General features: G+C 49.8%; 9 protein-coding genes across 9 annotated transcripts; 5 read left to right on the plus strand and 4 right to left on the minus strand.

Moving 5' to 3' along the window:
- Positions 1–1,346: 1,346 nt before the first annotated feature.
- PtrM4_049510 (uncharacterized protein) lies at positions 1,347–3,239 on the plus strand (the record flags this gene model as incomplete). Its single annotated transcript, XM_066104818.1, has 1 exon — positions 1,347–3,239. The coding sequence occupies one exon, from the start codon at positions 1,347–1,349 to the stop codon at positions 3,237–3,239; it is 1,893 nt and encodes a 630-aa protein (XP_065959382.1).
- Positions 3,240–3,444: 205 nt separating this feature from the next.
- On the minus strand, positions 3,445–4,551 carry PtrM4_049520 (uncharacterized protein; the record flags this gene model as incomplete). Its single annotated transcript, XM_001936761.1, has 1 exon — positions 3,445–4,551. One exon carries the CDS (start codon positions 4,549–4,551, stop codon positions 3,445–3,447), a length of 1,107 nt encoding a protein of 368 aa, XP_001936796.1.
- An 805-nt stretch (positions 4,552–5,356) lies between these two features.
- Positions 5,357–6,304, plus strand: PtrM4_049530 (DapA, Dihydrodipicolinate synthase-N-acetylneuraminate lyase; the record flags this gene model as incomplete). Its single annotated transcript, XM_001936762.1, has 1 exon — positions 5,357–6,304. One exon carries the CDS (start codon positions 5,357–5,359, stop codon positions 6,302–6,304), a length of 948 nt encoding a protein of 315 aa, XP_001936797.1.
- A 641-nt stretch (positions 6,305–6,945) lies between these two features.
- On the plus strand, positions 6,946–7,197 carry PtrM4_049540 (uncharacterized protein; the record flags this gene model as incomplete). Its single annotated transcript, XM_066104819.1, has 1 exon — positions 6,946–7,197. The coding sequence occupies one exon, from the start codon at positions 6,946–6,948 to the stop codon at positions 7,195–7,197; it is 252 nt and encodes an 83-aa protein (XP_065959383.1).
- A 134-nt stretch (positions 7,198–7,331) lies between these two features.
- PtrM4_049550 (TadD, Flp pilus assembly protein TadD) lies at positions 7,332–8,244 on the minus strand (the record flags this gene model as incomplete). The annotated part of the gene is made up of 2 exons (XM_001936763.2): positions 7,332–7,878; positions 7,928–8,244. The coding sequence occupies 2 exons, from the start codon at positions 8,242–8,244 to the stop codon at positions 7,332–7,334; spliced, it is 864 nt and encodes a 287-aa protein (XP_001936798.1).
- Positions 8,245–8,519: 275 nt separating this feature from the next.
- Positions 8,520–11,948, plus strand: PtrM4_049560 (TPR-11 multi-domain protein; the record flags this gene model as incomplete). The annotated part of the gene is made up of 1 exon (XM_001936764.1): positions 8,520–11,948. One exon carries the CDS (start codon positions 8,520–8,522, stop codon positions 11,946–11,948), a length of 3,429 nt encoding a protein of 1,142 aa, XP_001936799.1.
- A 267-nt stretch (positions 11,949–12,215) lies between these two features.
- On the plus strand, positions 12,216–13,200 carry PtrM4_049570 (uncharacterized protein; the record flags this gene model as incomplete). The annotated part of the gene is made up of 4 exons (XM_066104820.1): positions 12,216–12,386; positions 12,460–12,907; positions 12,981–13,033; positions 13,063–13,200. The coding sequence occupies 4 exons, from the start codon at positions 12,216–12,218 to the stop codon at positions 13,198–13,200; spliced, it is 810 nt and encodes a 269-aa protein (XP_065959384.1).
- Positions 13,201–13,839: 639 nt separating this feature from the next.
- Positions 13,840–15,696, minus strand: PtrM4_049580 (uncharacterized protein; the record flags this gene model as incomplete). Its single annotated transcript, XM_066104821.1, has 1 exon — positions 13,840–15,696. One exon carries the CDS (start codon positions 15,694–15,696, stop codon positions 13,840–13,842), a length of 1,857 nt encoding a protein of 618 aa, XP_065959385.1.
- A 3,249-nt stretch (positions 15,697–18,945) lies between these two features.
- PtrM4_049590 (Cast multi-domain protein) lies at positions 18,946–21,000 on the minus strand (the record flags this gene model as incomplete). Its single annotated transcript, XM_066104822.1, has 6 exons — positions 18,946–19,215; positions 19,465–19,902; positions 19,954–20,060; positions 20,143–20,716; positions 20,764–20,838; positions 20,896–21,000. The coding sequence occupies 6 exons, from the start codon at positions 20,998–21,000 to the stop codon at positions 18,946–18,948; spliced, it is 1,569 nt and encodes a 522-aa protein (XP_065959386.1).
- Between the last annotated feature and the right edge of the window lie 90 nt (positions 21,001–21,090).

The following is a 21,090-nucleotide window of genomic DNA, read 5'->3' on the forward strand; positions in this document are numbered from 1 at the left end:
TAGATGTGTCTCCATCGAAGAACCTACAGAGAACGGGAATGCCTGCCCAGACTCCGCAACAATCAATCCAGATTGGTCAGATTGACAGAGATGTCAACAAGCAAGTCAAGCTGGCTTGATTCTTATCGATTGCAGATCACAGACCATTCTCTGGGACGTGCCACTGTGCACGAGCCTCTATATTGTCTGTGATCTGCAATCGATAAGAATCAAGCCAGCTTGACTTGCTTGTTGACATCTCTGCAGATTGATTGATTTGATTGGTCATTTGGAGTTTTTACCAACTCAATCAACTCAATCTAAGCTTTTCAAAATAGCTAATCAAATCAACTTGCGAAGGTCAGATTGATTGATTTGATTAGTTAGATTGATTTATTATTAACGAGTTGTAAGGCGAGTAGTGTCGTATTAAGAGAAGGTTTTTGGTGTTGAAGATAGTTATCTTGGACCCCTATCTCGCTTAGCTTGTGATCCCTGTCGGCCGGGCAAGCCAGTCTCTATGCATTCACTTCTCACCAGCTAGCTCTCCTCTTATAGGACTAGCTCCTTCTGCTTAGGGGCTAGCCTCTTCTAGGCTTCACCCCGCACCTATATAGCTAGTCCTTCGCTGTTCTTAATACAACAACGATTTCGCTCACTCAGTTCCCTAATAATCCCTTACACACAACACTAGTTGCCTAGCTACCTATACAGACATTTTTCTTTAGTGTTTAGTATCGCCCACGATGGCCAAACGCTCTCGAGTTCCCACCAATACTGCTGCCGCCGCCGCCGCCGCCAAACGGGCGCGCCTATCAAGGCCCTCTGTCCTATCTCAGCGATCGCTGTCGCCTCAGGAAACCCTTGGCGCCGCCGTAAGCCAGGCCACAACGTTTGAGTCGCAATTTTTCGAGTCGCAAACAGAGGAGGAGGGTGCGGCTGAGGGCAGCCAGGCTGGTACAGCAGCAACAACAGAGGCTAGTGTTGATACAGAGCCTGATAATGGCGATAACTTTGACGGCATTAACTGGGATCGCCTCCCTCGGTTCATGAAGCCTCTTACAACTGGGCGGCGCGTCAAGAGTTGGATCTTTCAACATGGATATCGCGTTGTTGAGCTCTACGATCAGAATCGAGTGTGGTTTGTATGCAAATACTGCCACATCCACAAGGTCATTGACACTGGCGGCAGTGGAGTTTTTGACGTATCAAAGGCCACCTCCTCAGCTGCAGCTCATCTTGGCCTTCAGAAACGAGGCCATGGCTTTACAAAAGACGGCCTGAAGCCTCGAAGAACAGGGCAGCAACTCTCTCTACGACAGACGCTGGAGACTGGTGTTGCAGTCTCTCAAGAGGCTGCCAACGCGATGGGCAACTTCAACATCCAGCAGTTTCGTGAAGTTGCAGTGTTCTGCCTTCTTGATAACAACTTGCCAATGGAGCTACTTGCAAGGCCGTCCTTTCGCGAGATGATTAGCCTTGCAAACCCAGAGGCAGAGGCAGCTTTGTGGGTAAGTCCTCGCAGTGTAGCTACCTACGCAATGCGCCTCTTCCAATATATGCAGCCACAGATTGTCTGCGCTCTGTCAGAAGCTGCAAGCAAGATCCACATAAGCTTTGATGGTTGGACGACAAAGGGTGGCAAGCGTGGATTCTTTGGAGTCGTTGCACACTTTGCTAACGCCTCTGGAGTGATACAAGATCTCCCCATCGCCCTCCCACATCTCGCAGGCTCTCATACTGGTGATGCTATCGCTGATACAATTAAAAAGACGCCCCAAGAATACAGTATTGGGAGTGATAAACTCGGCTACTTCGTCCTCGACAATGCTGCAAACAACGATACTGCAGTCTCCTCGCTCGCCCACGCGTACGACTTCAACGCTGCTCACCGACGCCTCCGCTGCGGCCCTCACACGCTTAACCTTATTGGCCAGGCAATTATCTTTGGCAGCAATCAAGAGGCGTACAACAACAACAACGACGAGCAGCTCCAAACAGAGGAGGTGTACATGCAGGAGTGGCGTCAAGAAGGGCCCTTAGGTGTACTTATCGACGTTATCAACCATATAAAAACGCCTCAACAACACGAAATTTTCCGAAGCTTCCAAACCGCCGCCAACGCCGAGTTGCCAGCTAGAGAGCGCCTCCACGTACTTGAGCCTGTGAAGCCTGTTGTTACACGCTGGAACTCTTACTACGCTGCCTTCAAACGCGCAACTCAACTCCAGGCAGCATACAACTCTTACGCTGAGCACTACATTAACGCACTCTCCCTTGAAGATCGCCGCGCTTGTCAACGTGGCAATAAACTCCCTGAAGCACCTAGTTGGATGAGATCAACAGGACTTACAGCTGCTGATTGGGCGGTGATAACAGAGTATCAGGACTGCCTAGAGCCGCTTAAGCTTGCTACGGAGAAGCTTGAGGGTCGCGGAAAGGCAGGCAAATACGGCGCTATATATGAGACTATTCCTGTATTTGAATACGTACTTGGCGCGCTCGAAGCCCGTACGCGCTCGTACGAGCAAGTTGACTTCAACCCACCTGATGCGCCTGAAGATCACCTCTTTGTTAACCTCCGCGCCGCCTGGAGTAAGGCCAACGATTACTACAACAAGCTCGATCGATCGCCAGCATACTACGCTGCTACCTGCCTCCATCCATACTACAAATACTACTGCGAGAACAGCTGGGTGGATAAGCCAGAATGGCTAACATCAGCCAACGCTGGCTTCCTGCAGCTCTGGCAGTCGTATAAGCCTCAACGTACACGTCCTCTATCTCAAACAACTGCAAAACCAAGGCATAGAGGAATAGATGATGTGATTGGCGCCCTCGTACGGCGCAACAAGGCTCAGGTAGAGGCTGCCCACGACGATGAGTACGAGCGCTGGAGAACTCAAGAGCCAGAGTGGACAAGCGAACAGTATCTTAGCGATGGCCACCCAGTCAAGTACTGGATTCAATTACGCTCAAAATACCCGTGTTTAAGCCAGTTTGCGATTGATATACTCACGATACCAGCATCTAGTTGCGACTGCGAGAGGCTCTTTAGCGAGCTTGGCGATTTACTTGAGCCGCGCCGGCGAGCTCTTGGCAGCGAGTTACTTGCTGCCCTTCAGCTTGTACGTTCGTGGAGACGAGCTGGCTTTGACGGCTTGTACAACAACGGTGATGATGAAGATAAGTGGAGTGACGTCAAAGATGAGGAGATTGTACAACAGTACGATATAGAAGGCTGGAGTACAACACCATAACCCCCTGTATACTACTTCTTAGCATCAATCAGCCAATCAACCAATCAATCGCAATCAATCTGCTCAAAAACCCTAACAATCAATCCGCAATCAATCAGCAGCGTCGCCGCAAGCTAATCAAACCAATCGACAACCTTAAGATTGATTGATTTGATTGTTGCGGAGTCTGTGCCTGCCCTACCATCCATGGCACTCTACCGAGTCATCAGACCCCACCATTCACATGGCGCCGACTCCGAGCCATAATAACCTCAAGCCTCGCCATCATCTTCGCCTCCGCAATCCATTCCTGATGATCACTCTCACTATACAAAAGCCCCATCCGCCTCCTCTCCAGCAGCGGATCGTGCCACAAAGCTTCAAACCCAGACTCGCCATCCACCTTCTCCTCTCGCCGCACGAAAGCCACAGCGGGCGGGTATGGGATGTCAGCACCTTCCCAAGTACTCCTTGCAAGCTCGAATATAACATGTTGTGCGTTGATGGTACTCTCGGGGTCATTCTCCACACGCTCAAAGGCAACGATGAAAGCGCGTAGGTTACGGGCTCGGAGTTCGATATCGGAGATACCGAGGTCGGCGTAGAGATCAACGGAGATGGTGATAAAGGGGAGATGTAAGCTGAGTAATTCTTTTAAAGAATCGATGCAGTCGTCGAACTTGTGGGCTGCCGGATTGTGATTTGCGGCTTCTGCGGAGAGGGTATCGATGAGTCCGATTGAGAGGTTGACGTTGTGAAGTTGCTTATGGGTTGCGATTGACAGGCTTTCTTCCGTTGTAGTAGATGATTGGGGCAATGGGCTGTTGGATTTGAGACTGAATACACGTTCTTTGACTACTTCTTCCACGATTGGTTTGGTTTTGGCGACAGTCATGGATGTGAACTCTTGATGGACTTGCTTGCAGGTCAACATCAATGCATTGGCTTCTTCTAGCCTGACTAAGCTCGGCAGGAAATAGTCGTAGATCTCGTTGCGAATCTCACCAGGTAAGGAGAGGAACGGGGGAGCTCGGCTTGTAGTGTCGTCATCGTCCTCGCTGTCTTCGTTGTCCTCGGGAATACGTTTAAGACCGCGTGTACAGGATGTGTATCCTACAGTAGTAAGGGCGGTGAAACCTGCTCCATTGCTTACTTCCTCCCGCAGCATCAGCGCGAGCTTCTCTTGCATGCGTGTCCGATGTTTCCGTGAAATAGCCTGAATGATTTTCTGAGATCTTGTCCTCAAGAGAGTATATTTTTGTACTGGAGACAAAGCAGAGGGAGAAATTTTTCGTTCGCGAATGGTCTGTTTGTTGTCTGCCAAAGAAGACATGGTGTGGTGAGAGAAGCAAGTGATCCTTCGCCACATTGTCGTGACAATGTACGGCGAGTAGGGAAGCTTATGAATGAAATCAAGCGCCAAGTTTTTATAAGAAATCCTCTGGATTGCGGGGCTATAGGACGATGTTAACTCAACTGCTACATCCCAACGGGGCTGTTATGACGTTTGATAATCACACCTGCATGAGACGCGTGTGATTGTTCCGTAACGCCTCGAACGGCACCCCGCTCTGGTAAGAAAAAAAGCTGGTTCAGGGTTCAGAGAGGATCCTCATGAGGGCTCCCCGATGGTAGCATCATGCCATATGTTGGACAACTACCTAGGTACTGATGCTCATGCGTCTATTCCAGCTAGATCCATGGATGTCTTGCATTAGGGCCGGAGTGAGTCTGAGTACCTAGGGGGAGCTCACTATTTGAACGCTGAGATCAGTCCTATCTCAATCGTTTGGTGAAAGTAGGTTGAAATCAGTCCGGGCCGGCATAGACGTAGTCATCGTGTCGATGCTGAAGACGTTGGTGATCGTTCCGGAACGGTCGGAATGATCGGAATGGATTACCGGCTATCAAAGGCTTTCGGCACGCTTCCCGATGCTGCATGAAGATCCTAAGCTTGATCGCCACCTGACCAGATATTGAATAGCACTTAGTCAGTTTTCCTGAGATACAAGAAGTCTACTAGGGTTCACAGAACCGCTGTTCGACATTTGACTGTCCTTTTGCATCTTCCCCTCAACCCCGCCCACATAAGCGGAACCTATCACCACATTCGACTCGAACAACCACAGAAGTTCCTGATGGCACCCCCACCAAGTGCAGGCGTGTGGTGCCCCGCAGTGACTTTCTACACACCTGAAAGCGACACCGCAACCCTCGACCTTGTTGCGCAGAAGCAGTACTTTACCTATCTCTCCAAGTCCGGTCTTATTGGTCTCGTCGTCCTCGGCTCCAATGCAGAAGCCTTTCTGCTCACCCGTGACGAAAAGAAAGCATTGATGAAATGTGCACGCGAAGCAGTCGGTCCCGACTATCCCCTCATGGTGGGTATTTCCGGTTTCTCCGTTCCGCAAGTGATGGAGAACATCAGCGACGCAATTGAAGCAGGAGCAAACTATGGGCTGCTGCTACCAGCAGCTTACTACGGACCAGCAACATCAAAGGATGTGATAATGGCCTTCTATAACGAAGTTGCCCAGAAGAGCTCACTGCCCATTGTCATCTACAACTTTCCCGGGACTTGTAATGGAGTGGACCTCGACTCTGTAACCATTGCAGCCTTGGCAAAACGCAACCCGGGGAAGATTGTTGGAGTAAAGTTGACTTGCGGAAGTGTTGCAAAGATTACAAGACTCTGCGCCGAGTTGCCGAGCGATACGTTCTCTACGTTTGCTGGACAGGCAGATTGGATGGTGGCTGGCCTGGCTGTTGGGAGTGCTGGATGTGTGTCGGCATTCAGTAATGTATTTCCAAAAGTTTGCTCCAAAGTCTACGAGCTGTACACTAGCGGTAAGACACAGGAAGCGCTGGAATTGCATCGCAAGGCCGCGCTGGCGGAAAGCCCAATAAAGGCTGGCATTGCGCCAACAAAACATGCTGTCAGTCAGTACAGTGCAAAGGCAGCAGGTATAGAAGGCGCGGAAGCAAAGCTCAACCCAAGACGGCCGTATTCTCCGGTTGCTGAGGCACTGAAAGCGAGTGTGAAGGATACAATGGCAGAATTAGCAACCATAGAGAACAGCTTGTAGGCAGGTCTTGTTGTCGGCCAGAAGCTGTACGAAGAGCTGAATCTTACGCAAATGAGTCGATGACCAGGTTTTGGAGGAGAAACGCGGGTAGAAACAACAATTAGATGGTTGAATCAATCTCATCAGGAAATCTGGCGTTGACTTTAGGAGACCCTAGACATCTACCAGTACCCAAAAGGGTAAAGTAAAGCGCAGCCGCTCGATTTAGCGCGGCGCGTGCTCTATCGATAACGGACATTCACGTGTAGAACTTTTCCCCAACATCTGCAAACCCAAACAGAATGGCGCCACAAAGAGGAGCAAGCAATGTCGAGAAGAAGAAGAGATCGAAGAAAAGAAGGACCAGAACTGAGGGTATACAAATTGTGATAATGGCTAAACGTACATGTGCTAACAACACGTGCAGTCTCATCGTCCAGCGAAAGCGACAGCGATGGCTCAAGCGAGGCGAGCAGAAAGGCTGCAGTAGTAGAGAAGGACACTGTAGTAAGGGAATCTATCGTCCAAAAGATATATTCTAACATGCAAAGAAGGAAACATCACCTACCCCATCGCCAGTACCTACACCCGCCAAGAAGGAAAAGAAGAAGAAGAAGTCCAAAACTACTAGCGCAAACGTCGAGGCAGATCAGGATGTACAGATGGAAGATGCGCCAGCACCACAATCTCCAGCAAAACCGTCCTCCAAGGCCGGCAAGCAGGCACAGGACGATTTCAGCGCCATCTACTTGCGCAAAGTCGCGGCTGAGTTCGCAGATGATCTGGACAAGGTGCGCGAGGCGCAGGACTTCAAGGCGAGCAGTGTGCCGATGCTTATCCATGCGCTGAAGCAGGGCGAGAGTCTGTTTAGTGTGGAGGAGAGGAGGAGGGTTGTTGGGGCTGCGAACGCCTAAGGTACGAAGGTGTTGAGCAGGAAACAAGCATGGGCGGCGTTCAGGTGCAACATGGTTCTGGAAGAATTGGGTAATAGTTAACTATATGAAACTATGATAGATTCACCGCAAATTCGTCGTGCATCGCGGAGACCTCAATGCGCCTCTACCTCCAAGCCCGACCGCCATTCCAATTCGATGGTCCATGCCAGCAAGTTCGGATGCTTGATAACCACCATGTCGTGTGCCAGCTTCATGACCTTCTCCCGCTTCTCTGCTTTCTCGCCCGCTGGCAGCACCATCAATGTGTCGTATGCGCGCGCCAGCAGCTTTTCCTCGTATTCTCTTCTAAGCTCATCGTCTCTTGTCCAGTTTATGATTTCCTCATATATGCTCTCTAGCGGACTCGCCGCGTATATATCATTCTTGACAGTCGCGGTTGTGCCTCCCAGCGTCGCGCCGATACGGAGCCGGCGCTCGTCTACAAGACGCTTGATGGTCGCCGCTTCTTGTGTCTCGTGGATTTCAGCAACACGTGTATACGTCTTTGACGGATCAGGCAATCGGCCTTCGAGGTAGTCGTATACCGGAGAGGAAGGAAGCTGAGTGCCAAGGGCGCGGGCATACTGCGTCTTGGTCCCATGTGCGCGTGCGTGATCTACGAGTTTGTCGATTGCAGATTGTGACTTGTGCGCATCGTCACTATTCGTATTAGGATATCTCCTTGTCTTTAGAAAGAGTTTATACATACAGATTCATATATATCTGCGCTAATTGAAGGCCGACATCAATGTTCTCGTCAACCTTTGCGCCCTTCAGGCCCTCATACATGCCCCTCAACCCCAGCCATGCCTGCGGGTCTTCTGGCTTGATCTTGGTTGCCTCATAATACGCCTTCGCTGCCTCTTCGAACCGGCTCAAACCGTCATTTGCGCGTCCGAGGAATAGATAGGCAAAGTTGTTGTTGGGCTCCTTTTCGATTACGGCCGTTGCGTGGTTCTTCGCTTCCTCCCAATCTTTTGCGCCAATCGCGGCTTTCGCTGCTTTGAGTGCAGCCTTGGTCGACATTGCAGCGGCGTGAGTAGCTGAGGTAACAGCCGTGCATACGGCACAGATGTGTTATGTGGTTGCCATGCGAGTGAATTGAAGCTTTGGTGGGGCTTGCGTTCGACACAGCAAGCAATGACGCACCACACGCTAGTGTCAATCCTAGGCTCCGCCATATGCATGGGAACACAACCACCGACATCTACCACGGTTCCATACGTGCCCTTTCCCGTTTCGCCAGCGTCTGTTGGAGCTTTGAATTGCATCGACTGGTTCAAAGATTTCAAATCGCCATTATGGCGTCTCACGCCGACAGTGCGCACGACCTGCTGGACCTCGACATCTCAACATTACGCCAATTCGTCGAGCTATTCCCAAATGAGGGTCTTTCGAAAGTCATCACGGGATGGTTGAGTAGCGGCATTTCAAAATATCCATTGACTGATGAGGGTGACTCGAGACAAGGGCCCGACCTAAGTGAGGGCGGGGTGGCGCTCACGCAAGATGTGCCAGTGTCGCAAGAGGATTGTTTGGTACTAATGACTGAGGGCATCGGCGAGGCTGGCAAGTCCCCACTCGCGCATTGCTTGCTTGGCGACTACTACCTTTTTCTGGAAGAGTACGAGAGCGCAGTAGAGATCACACGGAAAGGTCTAAAATACGCCGCACAAGAAGCAAAGAAGACCGACCTGTCATTTCAAAGAACTCGCGATGCTCTTAGCAGCACCCTTGGTACAGCCTTGGTCTATTACCAAGCCCCTAGAAATCACGCAGAAGCCAAAGCTATCTTCGAGTCAATTCTGAAACGCAAGCCACAGTTCACTGCCGCTCTCATCGGTATCGGATTAGTGTTGGAGGAAGAGCAGGAATATGGGCAGGCTTTTGAGTTTCTTGAGAAAGCTCTACAACAAGATCCTTCGAATGGCCGCATCGGTGCTGAATCAGCATGGTGTCAGGCACTTGCAGGCGACTACAAGACTGGTCTAGAGAGACTTCAAGGGTATCTCGAATACCCCGAACTAGATGCATCCAAGCAGCGTGGCCGCGAGCTTCGTGCGCAGACACTCTATAGAATAGGCGTCTGTCTATGGGAGCTTGATCCTTCCAAAGCTGCGCGAAAAGACCGACAAAGGACGTATGCAAAATTGCTAGCAGCGATCAAAGCAAACCCCAACTATGCGCCTGCATACACGCTTCTCGGTATCTTCTATGAAGACTATAATAAAGATCGCAAGCGAGCAAGGCAGTGTTTCCAAAAGGCCTTCGAGCTCTCGCCCTCAGAGGTTGTTGCAGCTGAGCGGCTAGCTCGCCTCTTCGCCAACCAAGGCGAGTGGGATATCGTGGAGGTCGTCTCACAACGAGTGGTCGATTCGGGCAAGGCTCGTCAAACGCCTGGCTCAAAGCGGAAGGGCGTGAGCTGGCCATTTTCGGCCCTTGGTGTTGTACAAATGAACAAGCAAGAGTACCAGAAGAGTATCGTCTCTTTTCTATCAGCTCTTCGTATCAGTCCCGATGACTATTACTCGTACGTCGGCCTAGGCGAGAGTTACCACAACTCTGGACGGTACAATTCAGCATCCCGTGCTTTCAACTACGCTGAGAATCCCACGGACGGCGTCGTTCTAAAAAGAACAGACGAGGAGAGATGGTTCACAAAGTACATGCTGGCTAATGTCAATCGCGAGTTGAGCGAGTATGACGATGCCATATCGGGGTATGAAGCCGTACTGGCGGATCGTCCCAAAGAATTTGGCGTTTCGATAGCACTTCTACAGACGCTCGTGGAGAAAGCTTGGCATTGTATCGAAACCGGCTTCTTTGGAGAGGCTATCGACAGTGCTACCCGCGGCATCGAAGTAGCGGCCACAATTACCGAGTACAAGCCAGACGCCTTCAATCTGTGGAAAGCTGTCGGAGACGCGTGCAGTCTGTTTAGTTGGGTCCAAGAGAGACTGAAGCAGTTCCCCTTCGAGCTGATGGAAAATGTGCTGCGTAGTCCGTCAGACATGCGCATCGACCTCGATGAGCACAAAGACGTTGATGGACTGGGACAAAATGATTTGGAGAAGCTTTCTAAAGATGACGATACCCCACTGGCTAAGACTCTCAAGGCATCCATCCTTGCCCAGAAGCGAGCCATATCTAGTTGCGCCCACCAAATACATGCCCAAGCCGTTGCGTGGTATAATCTTGGCTGGACTGAGTACAGAGCACATGTTTGTTTGGAGCAAGAGGGTATTGAGGAATCCAAGCTCACTACTTACCTTCGAGCAGCCATGAAGTGCTTCAAGCGCGCCATCGAATTAGAAGCTGGGAATTCGGAATTCTGGAATTCACTTGGTGTCATCACGACGACACTGAGTCCGAAGGTCGCCCAGCATGCTTTCGTTCGATCATTACATCTCAACGAGAGAAGCGTACACACATGGACAAATCTTGGGGTCTTGTATCTCCTACAGAACGACCATGAGCTTGCACATACTGCCTTCTCCCGGGCACAGTCTCAAGATCCCGATTACTCGTTAGCTTGGGTCGGCGAAGGCATCATTGCGTTGCTTACAGGAAATTCCAACGAAGCTCTATCTCATTTTACACATGCCTTTGAGCTCTCGGAATCATCTCTGCTTCTTACGAAGCGACAGTATGCAGCGTCAGCATTTGACTTCCTTGTATCATCACCTTCATCTTCGAGCAACATTACGAATCTCATCCAGCCTCTCTTCGCGCTTCAGCAGCTGAGCCTGCAAGCTCCTTACGATATTCCACACAAGCATCTCGCGGCTCTATTTCTGGAGCGTGTTGGTGATTATGACGCAGCTGTCATTGCTCTACAGGCTGTGAATGAGAATGTTGAGCAAGAATACGAAAAGTCTGAGTCGCTGGCATCTCTTGCTCGTGTTGCATCTGCGAAAGCAGACTTAGCTCGTAACCTTCTTGCCGTCAAATTGTATCAGGCTGCTGTAGAGGAAGCCGAGACCGCGCTAGACCTGTTGTCAGAGCTCGATCACGATGAAAAGCAATCCACCATGTCCGGCGACCAACTTGCAAGGACCAAACTATCAGCACACCTAACTGCCGGATTAGCGCATTATTTCAGCGGATCGTTCGATGCAGCCATACCGTATTTCCGAAAATCGCTCGAGACTACTAGCTCCAATCCCGACATCATCTGTATCCTTGCAGAGGTACTGTGGGCAAAGGGCGGAGACAACGAGAAGCAAGTTGCCCGCGACCAGTTGTTTACAGCGATCGAGAAACACGAAGGCCATGTTGGGCTCCTAACCTTAATTGGTGCGATGACGGTACTTGACGATGATTTGGAGACCATGGAAGCTATCAAAGACGACTTGGATCGAATGCGCGCAAACAAGCAGCTCACCGATGAGCAGCTAGCTCGGGTAGAGAAGGTGATTGAAGCCATCTCACTGAGCCTAGGCGGCGAAGAGCAAGAGTTGCATGAGGCGCAACGCAGTATAATGTTGTCGCCCTGGAAGCACACAGGCTGGGTAGAGCTTGCGGATGCTACGGATGGTAATCTATTTTGCAGTACGATCGCACGAGAAAATGCGATGCGCAACGCACCTCCAAATGGTACCCTTGATGCCGGCAGTCTGGCGGGTGCAATGAGCAATACAGGCAACGTCGGGGATGCGCAGAGGGCGATATTACTGGCACCTTGGTGCATACACGGTTGGGCCGGTCTATACGAGTGCATCAAAACATAGACTATCAGGATGTAGTATACATGGTTCTCATAAGCGAATGACTACCTAACCACATGTAGTCCAAGATATTTTTTCGTTCAAACTCCAATGTTTCCCGAACACGACGATACGAATTATGTCTGCACCATCATTCTGCTACCAAACCAGCATCTAAACTGCTATCAAAGAACATTTCAATATATAAAGCTACGTTCGGACGCAACTACTATCAGTTATCATACTCTACAGTTGAATACACATCTCATCACCTCTACTGAATTTACAACCATGATTTCTCTCAACCTGCAAACGTTGACGCGCAGTATTGCTCTGCTTGCTCTTGTCAAGGGATCATTCAGTTTGGCCATTCCTGACGATGCTGAGCCCTCCATTACTGTCACCCCTGATCCCCCCTCGAACTCCACCGACGACGGATCCTCTGGCTCTACCGATCCTTTCGTCGACCCCTCTACCGACCCCCCCCCCCCCCACAGAATCCATATTCTCCTACGACTGGAGCTCCATCCCCAAGGACTTCGTAGACGAAGTCCTCGAATACTTCATAGCTCTCCAAGTAGAAAACTCCACAAGTGTCAACCCCGGACCACAGAAGCGCGCCACACTCCCCAAGCACGGCTGCGACCATATCAACGAATGGATCCGCCGTGAATACAAACCCGATATAAGCGTGCAAGCATACGAGGACGAATGCAAACCCGCGGGTAGCAACGACTACCAAGCCCCGGGACATTGCCCACCACGCACCTACTGCACCGAAGTCGAGACCGTGGAAGCTAATCAAATTGTCATCGATACCAGATGTGTCCCGCACAAACAGCCGAAGAAGGATAATTGGAATGGAGTGGCGCAGTACGAGTACAGGCATGTACATGCTTATTATGAAGAGACGAAGTTTCAAGATGTGCCTATCGTTTTGAATCAGGCTATCTCTGGGGCGAGTGTTAGTGCGCATGTTGAGAGTAAGTTGCGATGCTTTTCTGTCCCGGGGTCTTTTTGCCTTGGCGCGCTTTTCACTAACAAGACAATTTTTAGGTTCCCTCAAGGAATGGGCTATTAAGACAGACGCCACTCTCACGGGTAACAACGTGGCCATAACGAAAACGTTTGTCTGTAGAAAGATCACGCAATACCGGATTATATCAACTGTCTGCCGATTAATATGCATAACTTTGTCAAGGGCGATATCGTCGACTTTACTTTTGGGCTGTTACTCCATCAGGTAGGTATCTTTCTGTACTATATCGGCAAATAAACGCCTCTAAACGTAGGTCGAGAAAAGAGAAATTGGTGTGGATGAAGATCATATATTAGCAATGTAATGAAAAACGTCCTTACTCTTTTGGAACGATACTTTATGAAACCATGATGGCATGAAACTTTCACAAAACTTGATACAGTATGTAAATTTTGTGCAGGGTGAGGTCTGGACCAGTTCTCGTACCCGGTAGCAGCGGTACGAGACATGTTGTTCTAGGCGTGTCTGCGTAACGTTACTAGGATCTTTTGTAACGGTTTGGGCCTTGCCAAGACCGACTTGGGTGAGAGTTGGGTACGGCTATCGCTACCACACTTTCTCATCACACACACCTATATAGCTGCAGTTCCTCCATAGCTACACAATGCAACGCAGTCCTCCTCCTCTCCTCACACCGCTACATCTTTGATGGCCGAGTCGGCACGCGTCGGGCCGCAAGTCAAGCCGGCATTTTTCGATCGATATGTATGAGCCGTCTAGGTTAACGTGTCCGTGCGCGTGATGCGCGGATTCGCGTGATGCGCGGGGAACACCATATCCACTACTTCAAAAATGAAGCTATTAAGCCACGTATATAAGCTGTTATTATACGAATTTATAGAGGGGGAGTAATTAGATGCTTGCGATCAACTTGTACTATCTATATTTTGATGGGAGGTTGACGTTGCGGCCACGTGATGTGAGCTTTGATGGAGGAGCTGGAGGCTCTTCTTGAACTTGAGCACCAGCGCGAGCAGCCTCAACGCGTTTTTGACGCTTGTTGTTCGATGAGGTAGCTGCTGAAGCTCTCCTCTTTCCCTTTTGGGGTAGTTGTATAGCTTTAGCAGCGTCTCTCTCCTCCTTCTGGCGCGCGCGTTCAGCTGCTTTCTCAGCTCGCTCAAGCTCCCTCATCTCCTTGAGTCTCTGCCTCTCCACACGCCTCTCCTCGAGCTCATCTTGACGCTGCAGTCGAGCCTCCTCGCGCTGCTTCTTGGACCGTGCTTTTTGGAGTTTCTCCTCCGTCTCATCTCGCTCCCGTACTGCTTCTCTAGCTCGAGCCTCACGCAGCTTGCGAGGAGACCAGAAGACAGAGCCACCGTGATACTCCTGGCGCTGTTGAAGGTCAAGAGCTTTGCCCTTCTTCCTGTGCTTCTTTTTATGTTGAAGAGCCTCCTTTAAGCCCTCGTTCTCATGCTTTAAAAGCTCATACTGCACAGAGAGATGGTGAACGCTTGAGCGCAGCTTTCTTGCCTCATACTGATGGCTATCATTAACAGCAGCTCGTACTAGCCGATCGAGCTTTCTCCAGTCATGATCAGAGAGCCCTGACGATGAGCTTCTCTCAGCTTCTGGCGTGCTAGCAAATCTACGAAGGATAACGTTGGCATCCATCGGCCAGATCCCAGTGGCTTCGAAGGCCTTCAATATGAGGCTCTCTGTGAAGGAGGATATCCAGGCGCTCCAGAAGAGCGGGAAGAAGTCCCCTTTCTTGATTGGAATAAGGCCTTGAGCCTTATGGAGATGGTTAGTGAGCTCGTTAGAGTAGGCTTGAGAGAGTGGCTTGAACAGCACTACATCTAGCGGCTGGAGCGTATGGGTCGAATGGGGAGGAAGGATCATGAGGAGGATCCTATGGCGATCGCAGTACTTAATAAACTCCATCGTGAGGTGAGATCCATGGCCATCAAGGATGAGCAATCTCCATCTACCTGATCGTTGCTTTGTAGAGCGATCAAACACCTGCTCCAGCCAAGCTAGGCCTACGTTATCATTTGACCAGCCTGTTGGAGATGATGAGACAAAGACCTCATGTTCTCCTGCCTTGATATCTTCTACCCAACTCGATCGTATAGCTCCATTTTTAGCTGCGTAGATAAGGGCTGGAGGCAGCGAGCTCCCATCAGCGCAGCAGCAGGCCAGGACTGTCAGAAACTCGCGTGATCCATCCTGGAGAGATGCTCGAACCTCCTTCTTCTCCCATTGACGCCTGCTGAATATCCTCTTACTTCTGCCTATCAAGCCAATTAAGAAGCCCTTCTCATCCATATTGTATATATCTCGAGCCTCTAGGTGATATTCGGTGATCTTTCGATGCAGCAGCTCGAAGTAGAGTCTATACTTTGACTCAGAATCAGCCAGGTGGCGCGTACGATCCATGGCGCTGGTCCACTTTGAGATGAGATGGATCTCGTGTCGGTTGATGAAGCGAGTAACCCAGCTCTCGCTGAGCTGCTGATGGGCTACTTCTGATGAGAAATTCCTGATCATCTCTCGTGTAGGAGGAATGCCTCGCTTTGTGAGCTTTTCGATATATCTCACAAGCTCTAGCTCTTGTTGTGGGTTGAGTTTCTGCTGGTTGAAGTTCTTGTCTCTTTCTGAGCTTGTCTGGCCCTGGTGCCTTCGGGTCAACGTAGATCTCACAACACCATGCTTAGCAGCAATTTTAGTATACGAGAACTGTTCTCCTGGCTCTAGATTTTCAATATCTTCAATCGCAGCTTGAATTGGGTCCATATTGGTGGAGTTAACGTGTGTTGAAGGTGAAGGGGTTTGACGTGTTTTGGTGTTCCCCGCGCATCACGCGAATCCGCGCATCACGCGCACGGACACGTTAGTATGATGCCAATCATGCGCCTATACCAATTACCATGACTCTGGAAGGAGTGGTTGGTGACCGGGACAGAAAGACACGATCAAGAAGGTCATACAAAAGTACCATCAACAGATAGCAGAGACTTGAGATAGCCTGCAGCAGCGATAATCTTGGCAAACAACAGATGAGCTTGGTTAGGGCACGGAGAGAAGCTGCCATGTAGCTGGCCGACAGAGTTGGCTAGCGTGAACAGGTGTACATCGTATCACTCTAAACCCCTGTTATTACTAAGCGGGACAGCGTTCGTTACGGAGGCAGAGCTCGGTACATGAGAACACATTCATGTCGCGCGGACTGACAATGTTTTTTTGTGTGTGCAGGAGTGATGTCATGGCATGTACGTGGTTCAGGTGCTAACCCGCTTTAGGCACTTGCTGACGCCTAAATCTGAATACAACATATTCGCAGAACCAGAACATTCAATTACATATCTTTAAACACCTTTTCGTTACGAGCCACGTATGGCTTCATTCTCTCCACACACCGAGCAGAGACGTAGGTTCAGCGAGCGGCAGCTTCGTTCATCAGTCGACGAAGAGGTCAAGAAAGACCCGTACAAACTTGGCCATTGTGTCCGCATGCTCATTCGCAACATCACGGATCGTTACACCTAATTCAGACCACGAGATAGGTATTTTTGAGATTGACTTGCACGACCTGTAGTACATGTTCATTTGAACTGCAAAAGCGATACCCAAGGCCGAGCCTGTGGCCGACCAGCTTGCATGTCAGGTGCTGCGTGCACAAAATTTTGGGACAATGTCCCGGGTCGGAGCGGACACGGGCGCTGCAAGCCGCGAGCAAGCCATTACGATGACGCATGAGCGCATCTGGGTGGATCTCTCGTTTCTGGTGATCTTCACAAAGCCTGACCGCCCACATCTTCCCCACATAATCATCATAGCACTCACTAAATGGATGCATGTCGTACGAAACCTACTCCAAGTCCTGAGAGTTAGGACTTTTGTAATACACGACCTCGATGGGCACCGTGTAAGTAGCTTGACTACCTATTCTGTATCGGAAAGCGCCTTTGTGAGTGACGCCCAAGTAGGTAATGTCGACTGGATGGGTTGGATCGTCGATTTTGTGCTTTGGGCCGATGCCGTCGGGGGTTGCGTAATTTGGGCAGACGGCGGGGACATGCCGTCGCCCCTGTTTTTCCAATACAGCGCGAAGCAGGATGGCATGTGTGCTCGGACTGCTCTGAGGGTGGGGGCGATGGCGAAGAGGGGAGGGGGAGGAGGGTGGTGAGGAAGCGGATGGTTAGCGGGCTTGGTCGGATGTCTGTAGGGAGGGAAGGAGGGGTGCTGGCGTTGCAAGGATACGGGCTACATTCATCTTGGTACCGGCAGGAATTGCGGAGAAGATGAAGTTTTGAAATCTAATAAAGTCATAGTCCGAACTTTGGCGGGGGAAGATGCTGTTGCGGGACAGCGTGCGGAGTTAAGGGCGATCACAGATGCGATATAGTGCTTTCAGTACGGCGTTCGAACGGCTTTATCTCAAACCGGCGTGTGCTAATCTAACATCTTCCTTAAAGCGGAGTAATTAGGTTCAGACATCTTCCAATCGTCGGCTCTGCGTTACCATGGGGCGCCATACCACTTACAGGAAATCCCTAAGACAGCATCTAGGCTTAAAATTAAGCTTAAAGCCTCTAAAACAGTAATACAGATACACTAGATAGATTTCAGGCTCCGAATTTGGTGTATTAAAAGATCCTAAGACTGGTATGGCGCGCTGCGGTAGTCTCTATTTGACAACGCTACCTACGCTCATCGCGACTGGCATGTCTTCATCCGCTCGAGGAGTATGCTAAAATATGACTAGACAGATGGAGCATATCGAGTGGGGCAGGCACAATGGTGGAAGTGAGGTAAGCAAGGAGCTCGGCCCTTTGCTGTATACGGTAGGGTAGGTGTTCTCGCCTGCAGGTGATTGAATGCATGACGCGCTTGAAAGCGGGGTATCTTGGTGGCAGATATGGGGACATTGAGCTGACTGATCTTGGGGAGAAGTGGGGTTTTGGAGCCGTCCCCTGCGGTAGATGCTAAGTCATCGCAGAAGTGGCCATGAGTGATAAGCATCTAGCAACGAGTAAATAAGATTATCCATGAATATGTAAGAAATTAGAAGAACCAATAGAATTACCTGTTAGCAAAATAGCCGAGGAGTATAAAGCACGATGTCATACAGTAAATACATCGCACGTGAATCTGTGCATTTCACTCTTAGCAGAATCGTTCACATCTCCACAAACACCATATTATCGCACATCAACTTAGCAGGCGCCTCTTACATTTGCAGTCCTGTAACCCAGGCATAAGACTTCGTTCTTCAACGCATCTACGTACTGGAAAAGTCCCTAAGCTGATGTCACGTGACTATAGGTATCAAGCTCATACATACCGGATCGTGATGTCCCCATGTAGAAACACAGCCACTAACGACTATTTGAAATGAAAGAACGATGAGAGTAGACACTGGCAGTATCTCGGCAACAAATATCTAAGGTGCTTAGTAGTAGAGAGAGAGATGTCATCACATCGAGCAACTCACAGCGGACATAAAAACAACAGTGACATTAAACAAGCTCCGCAGAGCATTAATCAGATCAATATTTAAAGGGTGTATGCCAAAATTAAACTAAACAATGAAACTAGCAAGAAAACAAGAAAGACCAAACAAATGTACAGTCTATCGCAATGCATCCATCTAAAGCATATTCTTGGGCTCCTGATCGTCAAGGTGAACATGCATATGTGGCTCCTCTACTGTCTCCAGGAACCGTTTCCTCGTCGATATATGTTTGACGTTTATCCGAACCCTTGGATTGTTTGACCGACCCCTCGTACCGTTTGACCGACCCCTTGGAACGTCTGTCGCCCTGCGGGAATCTGTATTCGCGAGATTGATGATATCGTCGAGGGCAGCTTCATAGTCAACCTGAGACGAAAAGCTGGTATGGTTGGCAGAGTTCTGTGCGTTGGAGCCCTGTTGAAACACGTTATTTGACGAAAAGTTGGAATGATTGCCAGAGTTCTGCATGTTAGAGCTTTGTTGAAGACGGGGGTTCGGCGGAAAGGAGTTTCTCCTATTGCCTGGGATCAGAAAGGCGGGGTCATGACTGATCGGACAACGGTCCCCCAATATGCAGTTGCCCCTGATGAAGTGTTGGCAAGCCTGGTGGGCATATGGGCAATCTTCGTCGCTGTTCTGGCATATGCCTTCTTCTTGCTCAAAGCTTGCTTTAGTTTCTCACCCAGGAACTGCGCTATAAACGGGTTTCGCTTTGCAATCTCGATTAAATCCGGCACATGGTTTAGTATTGCTTCTTCCACAATAGAATCGTCATTCATTTGCTCGGGTCCATTGAACTGATGGCGTATATTTAGCTTGAAGAAAGGGTCGTGGCTATGGTTGCAATATTGTACAAATTGACACATACCCTGCATCCACTTTTTGCAAGGCTCATGCTTGTTCTTGCACTTCGTGCCACGCGAGCAGTGGCCTTATTTAAAAGCGGTGCAAGCTTCTACATATGACGTATCGAAATCGGCGAAGTGTTGCGCGGAAAATTGAATTGGCTGTGTCTGATCCCACAGTCCAGGCTTGAGAAAACCGACCGTACCAGACGTTGATGACCGAGCAGACTCCGGCTCGATGCCCTCCATCGGCATTGGATCGGGCGATCCGGATGTCGGGACGAAAGGTTGTAACATGCTATAAATCTCGTCATTTTGAGCCTTTGCGGCAAATAGTTCTGTCTCCAATTTTCCAATTCGGGCATTTGCGGTCGATAGAGCTGCCTCGCGGAATTCTGTTTGAGACTTGGCGGCCAATAGAGCTGCCTCTTGGACTTCGCTTTGAGCATTTACTTCCGATAGCCTAATTTTAAGTTTTTCAACCTCATCTGCGTTGCGAAACATTTGTGTTTGATAGGCGTCTTCACGCTCAACGTTAGCAGCGGCGTATTCTGCAACCCGCTCTCTCGTAGCATCTTCGAGTTCTTTCAACTGCTGTTTTGCTTCTTTCGGTTTTGACGTTTGCCCGCTGGAGTGCTTCTTGATTATGTCTTTCCTGCTCCAGGAACTTCTCCGTTTGCAAACTCATACCTTTGGCCTCAATCCGCAATTTTTTTCTTCACGGCGTTCAAGATCCCTTTCCTTTTCATTCTGTTGATGCAACTGCTCTTCAGCCTTCTTTCGGAGCCTAGCTGCCTCTTTGGCATCAGGGTGAGGATTCAAAAGTGAACTGACACTTTTTTCTGTCTTTTCTTTGGTTTTTTTCTACCATATCCTTACTCAGAGTCTTCATGGCTGCCCGGATGTCAGGATGTAGGTCCATCTCTGGTGGTGGGATGGTGAGCCAATCATTCACATCGTTAATATAGTTGATCAAGTCATCAAGAAGTTGGTAAGGCTTGCGGTAGGCAATCGACCAAATCAGCCAATTGAGACATGCCTTAGACAGTGGTGTGTAACGCAAAATGCCGCGCCACTTGGCTGCATCGGCTAAGGACTTATGCAGCCCAGCAACATGACTGCGCATAGTGGCGATGAATTCGTCGTTGGCCGGCTTATCGCTGAGGTAAAGCTTCTCTATGGCCTCTAGGTCTTTTCGTACGCTTCTGTAATGCTCGATGAAGTCTCTGACTAGCCTGTCCTTGTCTGTCCGAGTCGAATTCGGGTTGCCTGCGAGACGAGGGATCACGTGACGAGCTGCTGTGCCTTGCTCGAAATTCCTTTTGGTGTGCGCATGGGTGAACATTTCAAAGAGATCTTGTCGAAAGTCTTCAGCAAGGTCTTCCGTGGGCGTAGGAAGCGCAGCCTTATGTAGGCGTAACGCGTATGCGCTGAAGCACATATTGGCCATATTCTTATTGGGATTAGCATTGTCATATCGCTGCTAGGTCACTCTCATACTTTTGGGTTGTATTCTTCTGTATCGGCGCAGCTCTTTTTGGCGCGCGGCTCAGGTATCGTGTCGTATTGATCAGCCTGTGACATCAGATTAGTAAAGAAATACGTGCATGAGACATTTGGAAAGTGGCTTACTAGCTCTGACTTGTTGACCACAGCTGATCGCTTCCTTTTCTCTCCGGCCATCGGGGTTGCGTATGTCTGGTAGGCCACAGGGTTGGCCGCAGGGAATGCAGCCATGGCAAAGCTATTCTGAGAAGAGTCACGGGTTTTTGGTGACGCGTTAAGTGCAGGTCTATCTATACTGGGCGAAGTGGGTGGTTATGCTCA

This window comes from Pyrenophora tritici-repentis, chromosome 10 (genome assembly GCF_003171515.1).
Source record: "Pyrenophora tritici-repentis strain M4 chromosome 10, whole genome shotgun sequence".
Classification (NCBI taxonomy): Eukaryota; Fungi; Ascomycota; class Dothideomycetes; order Pleosporales; family Pleosporaceae; genus Pyrenophora; species Pyrenophora tritici-repentis.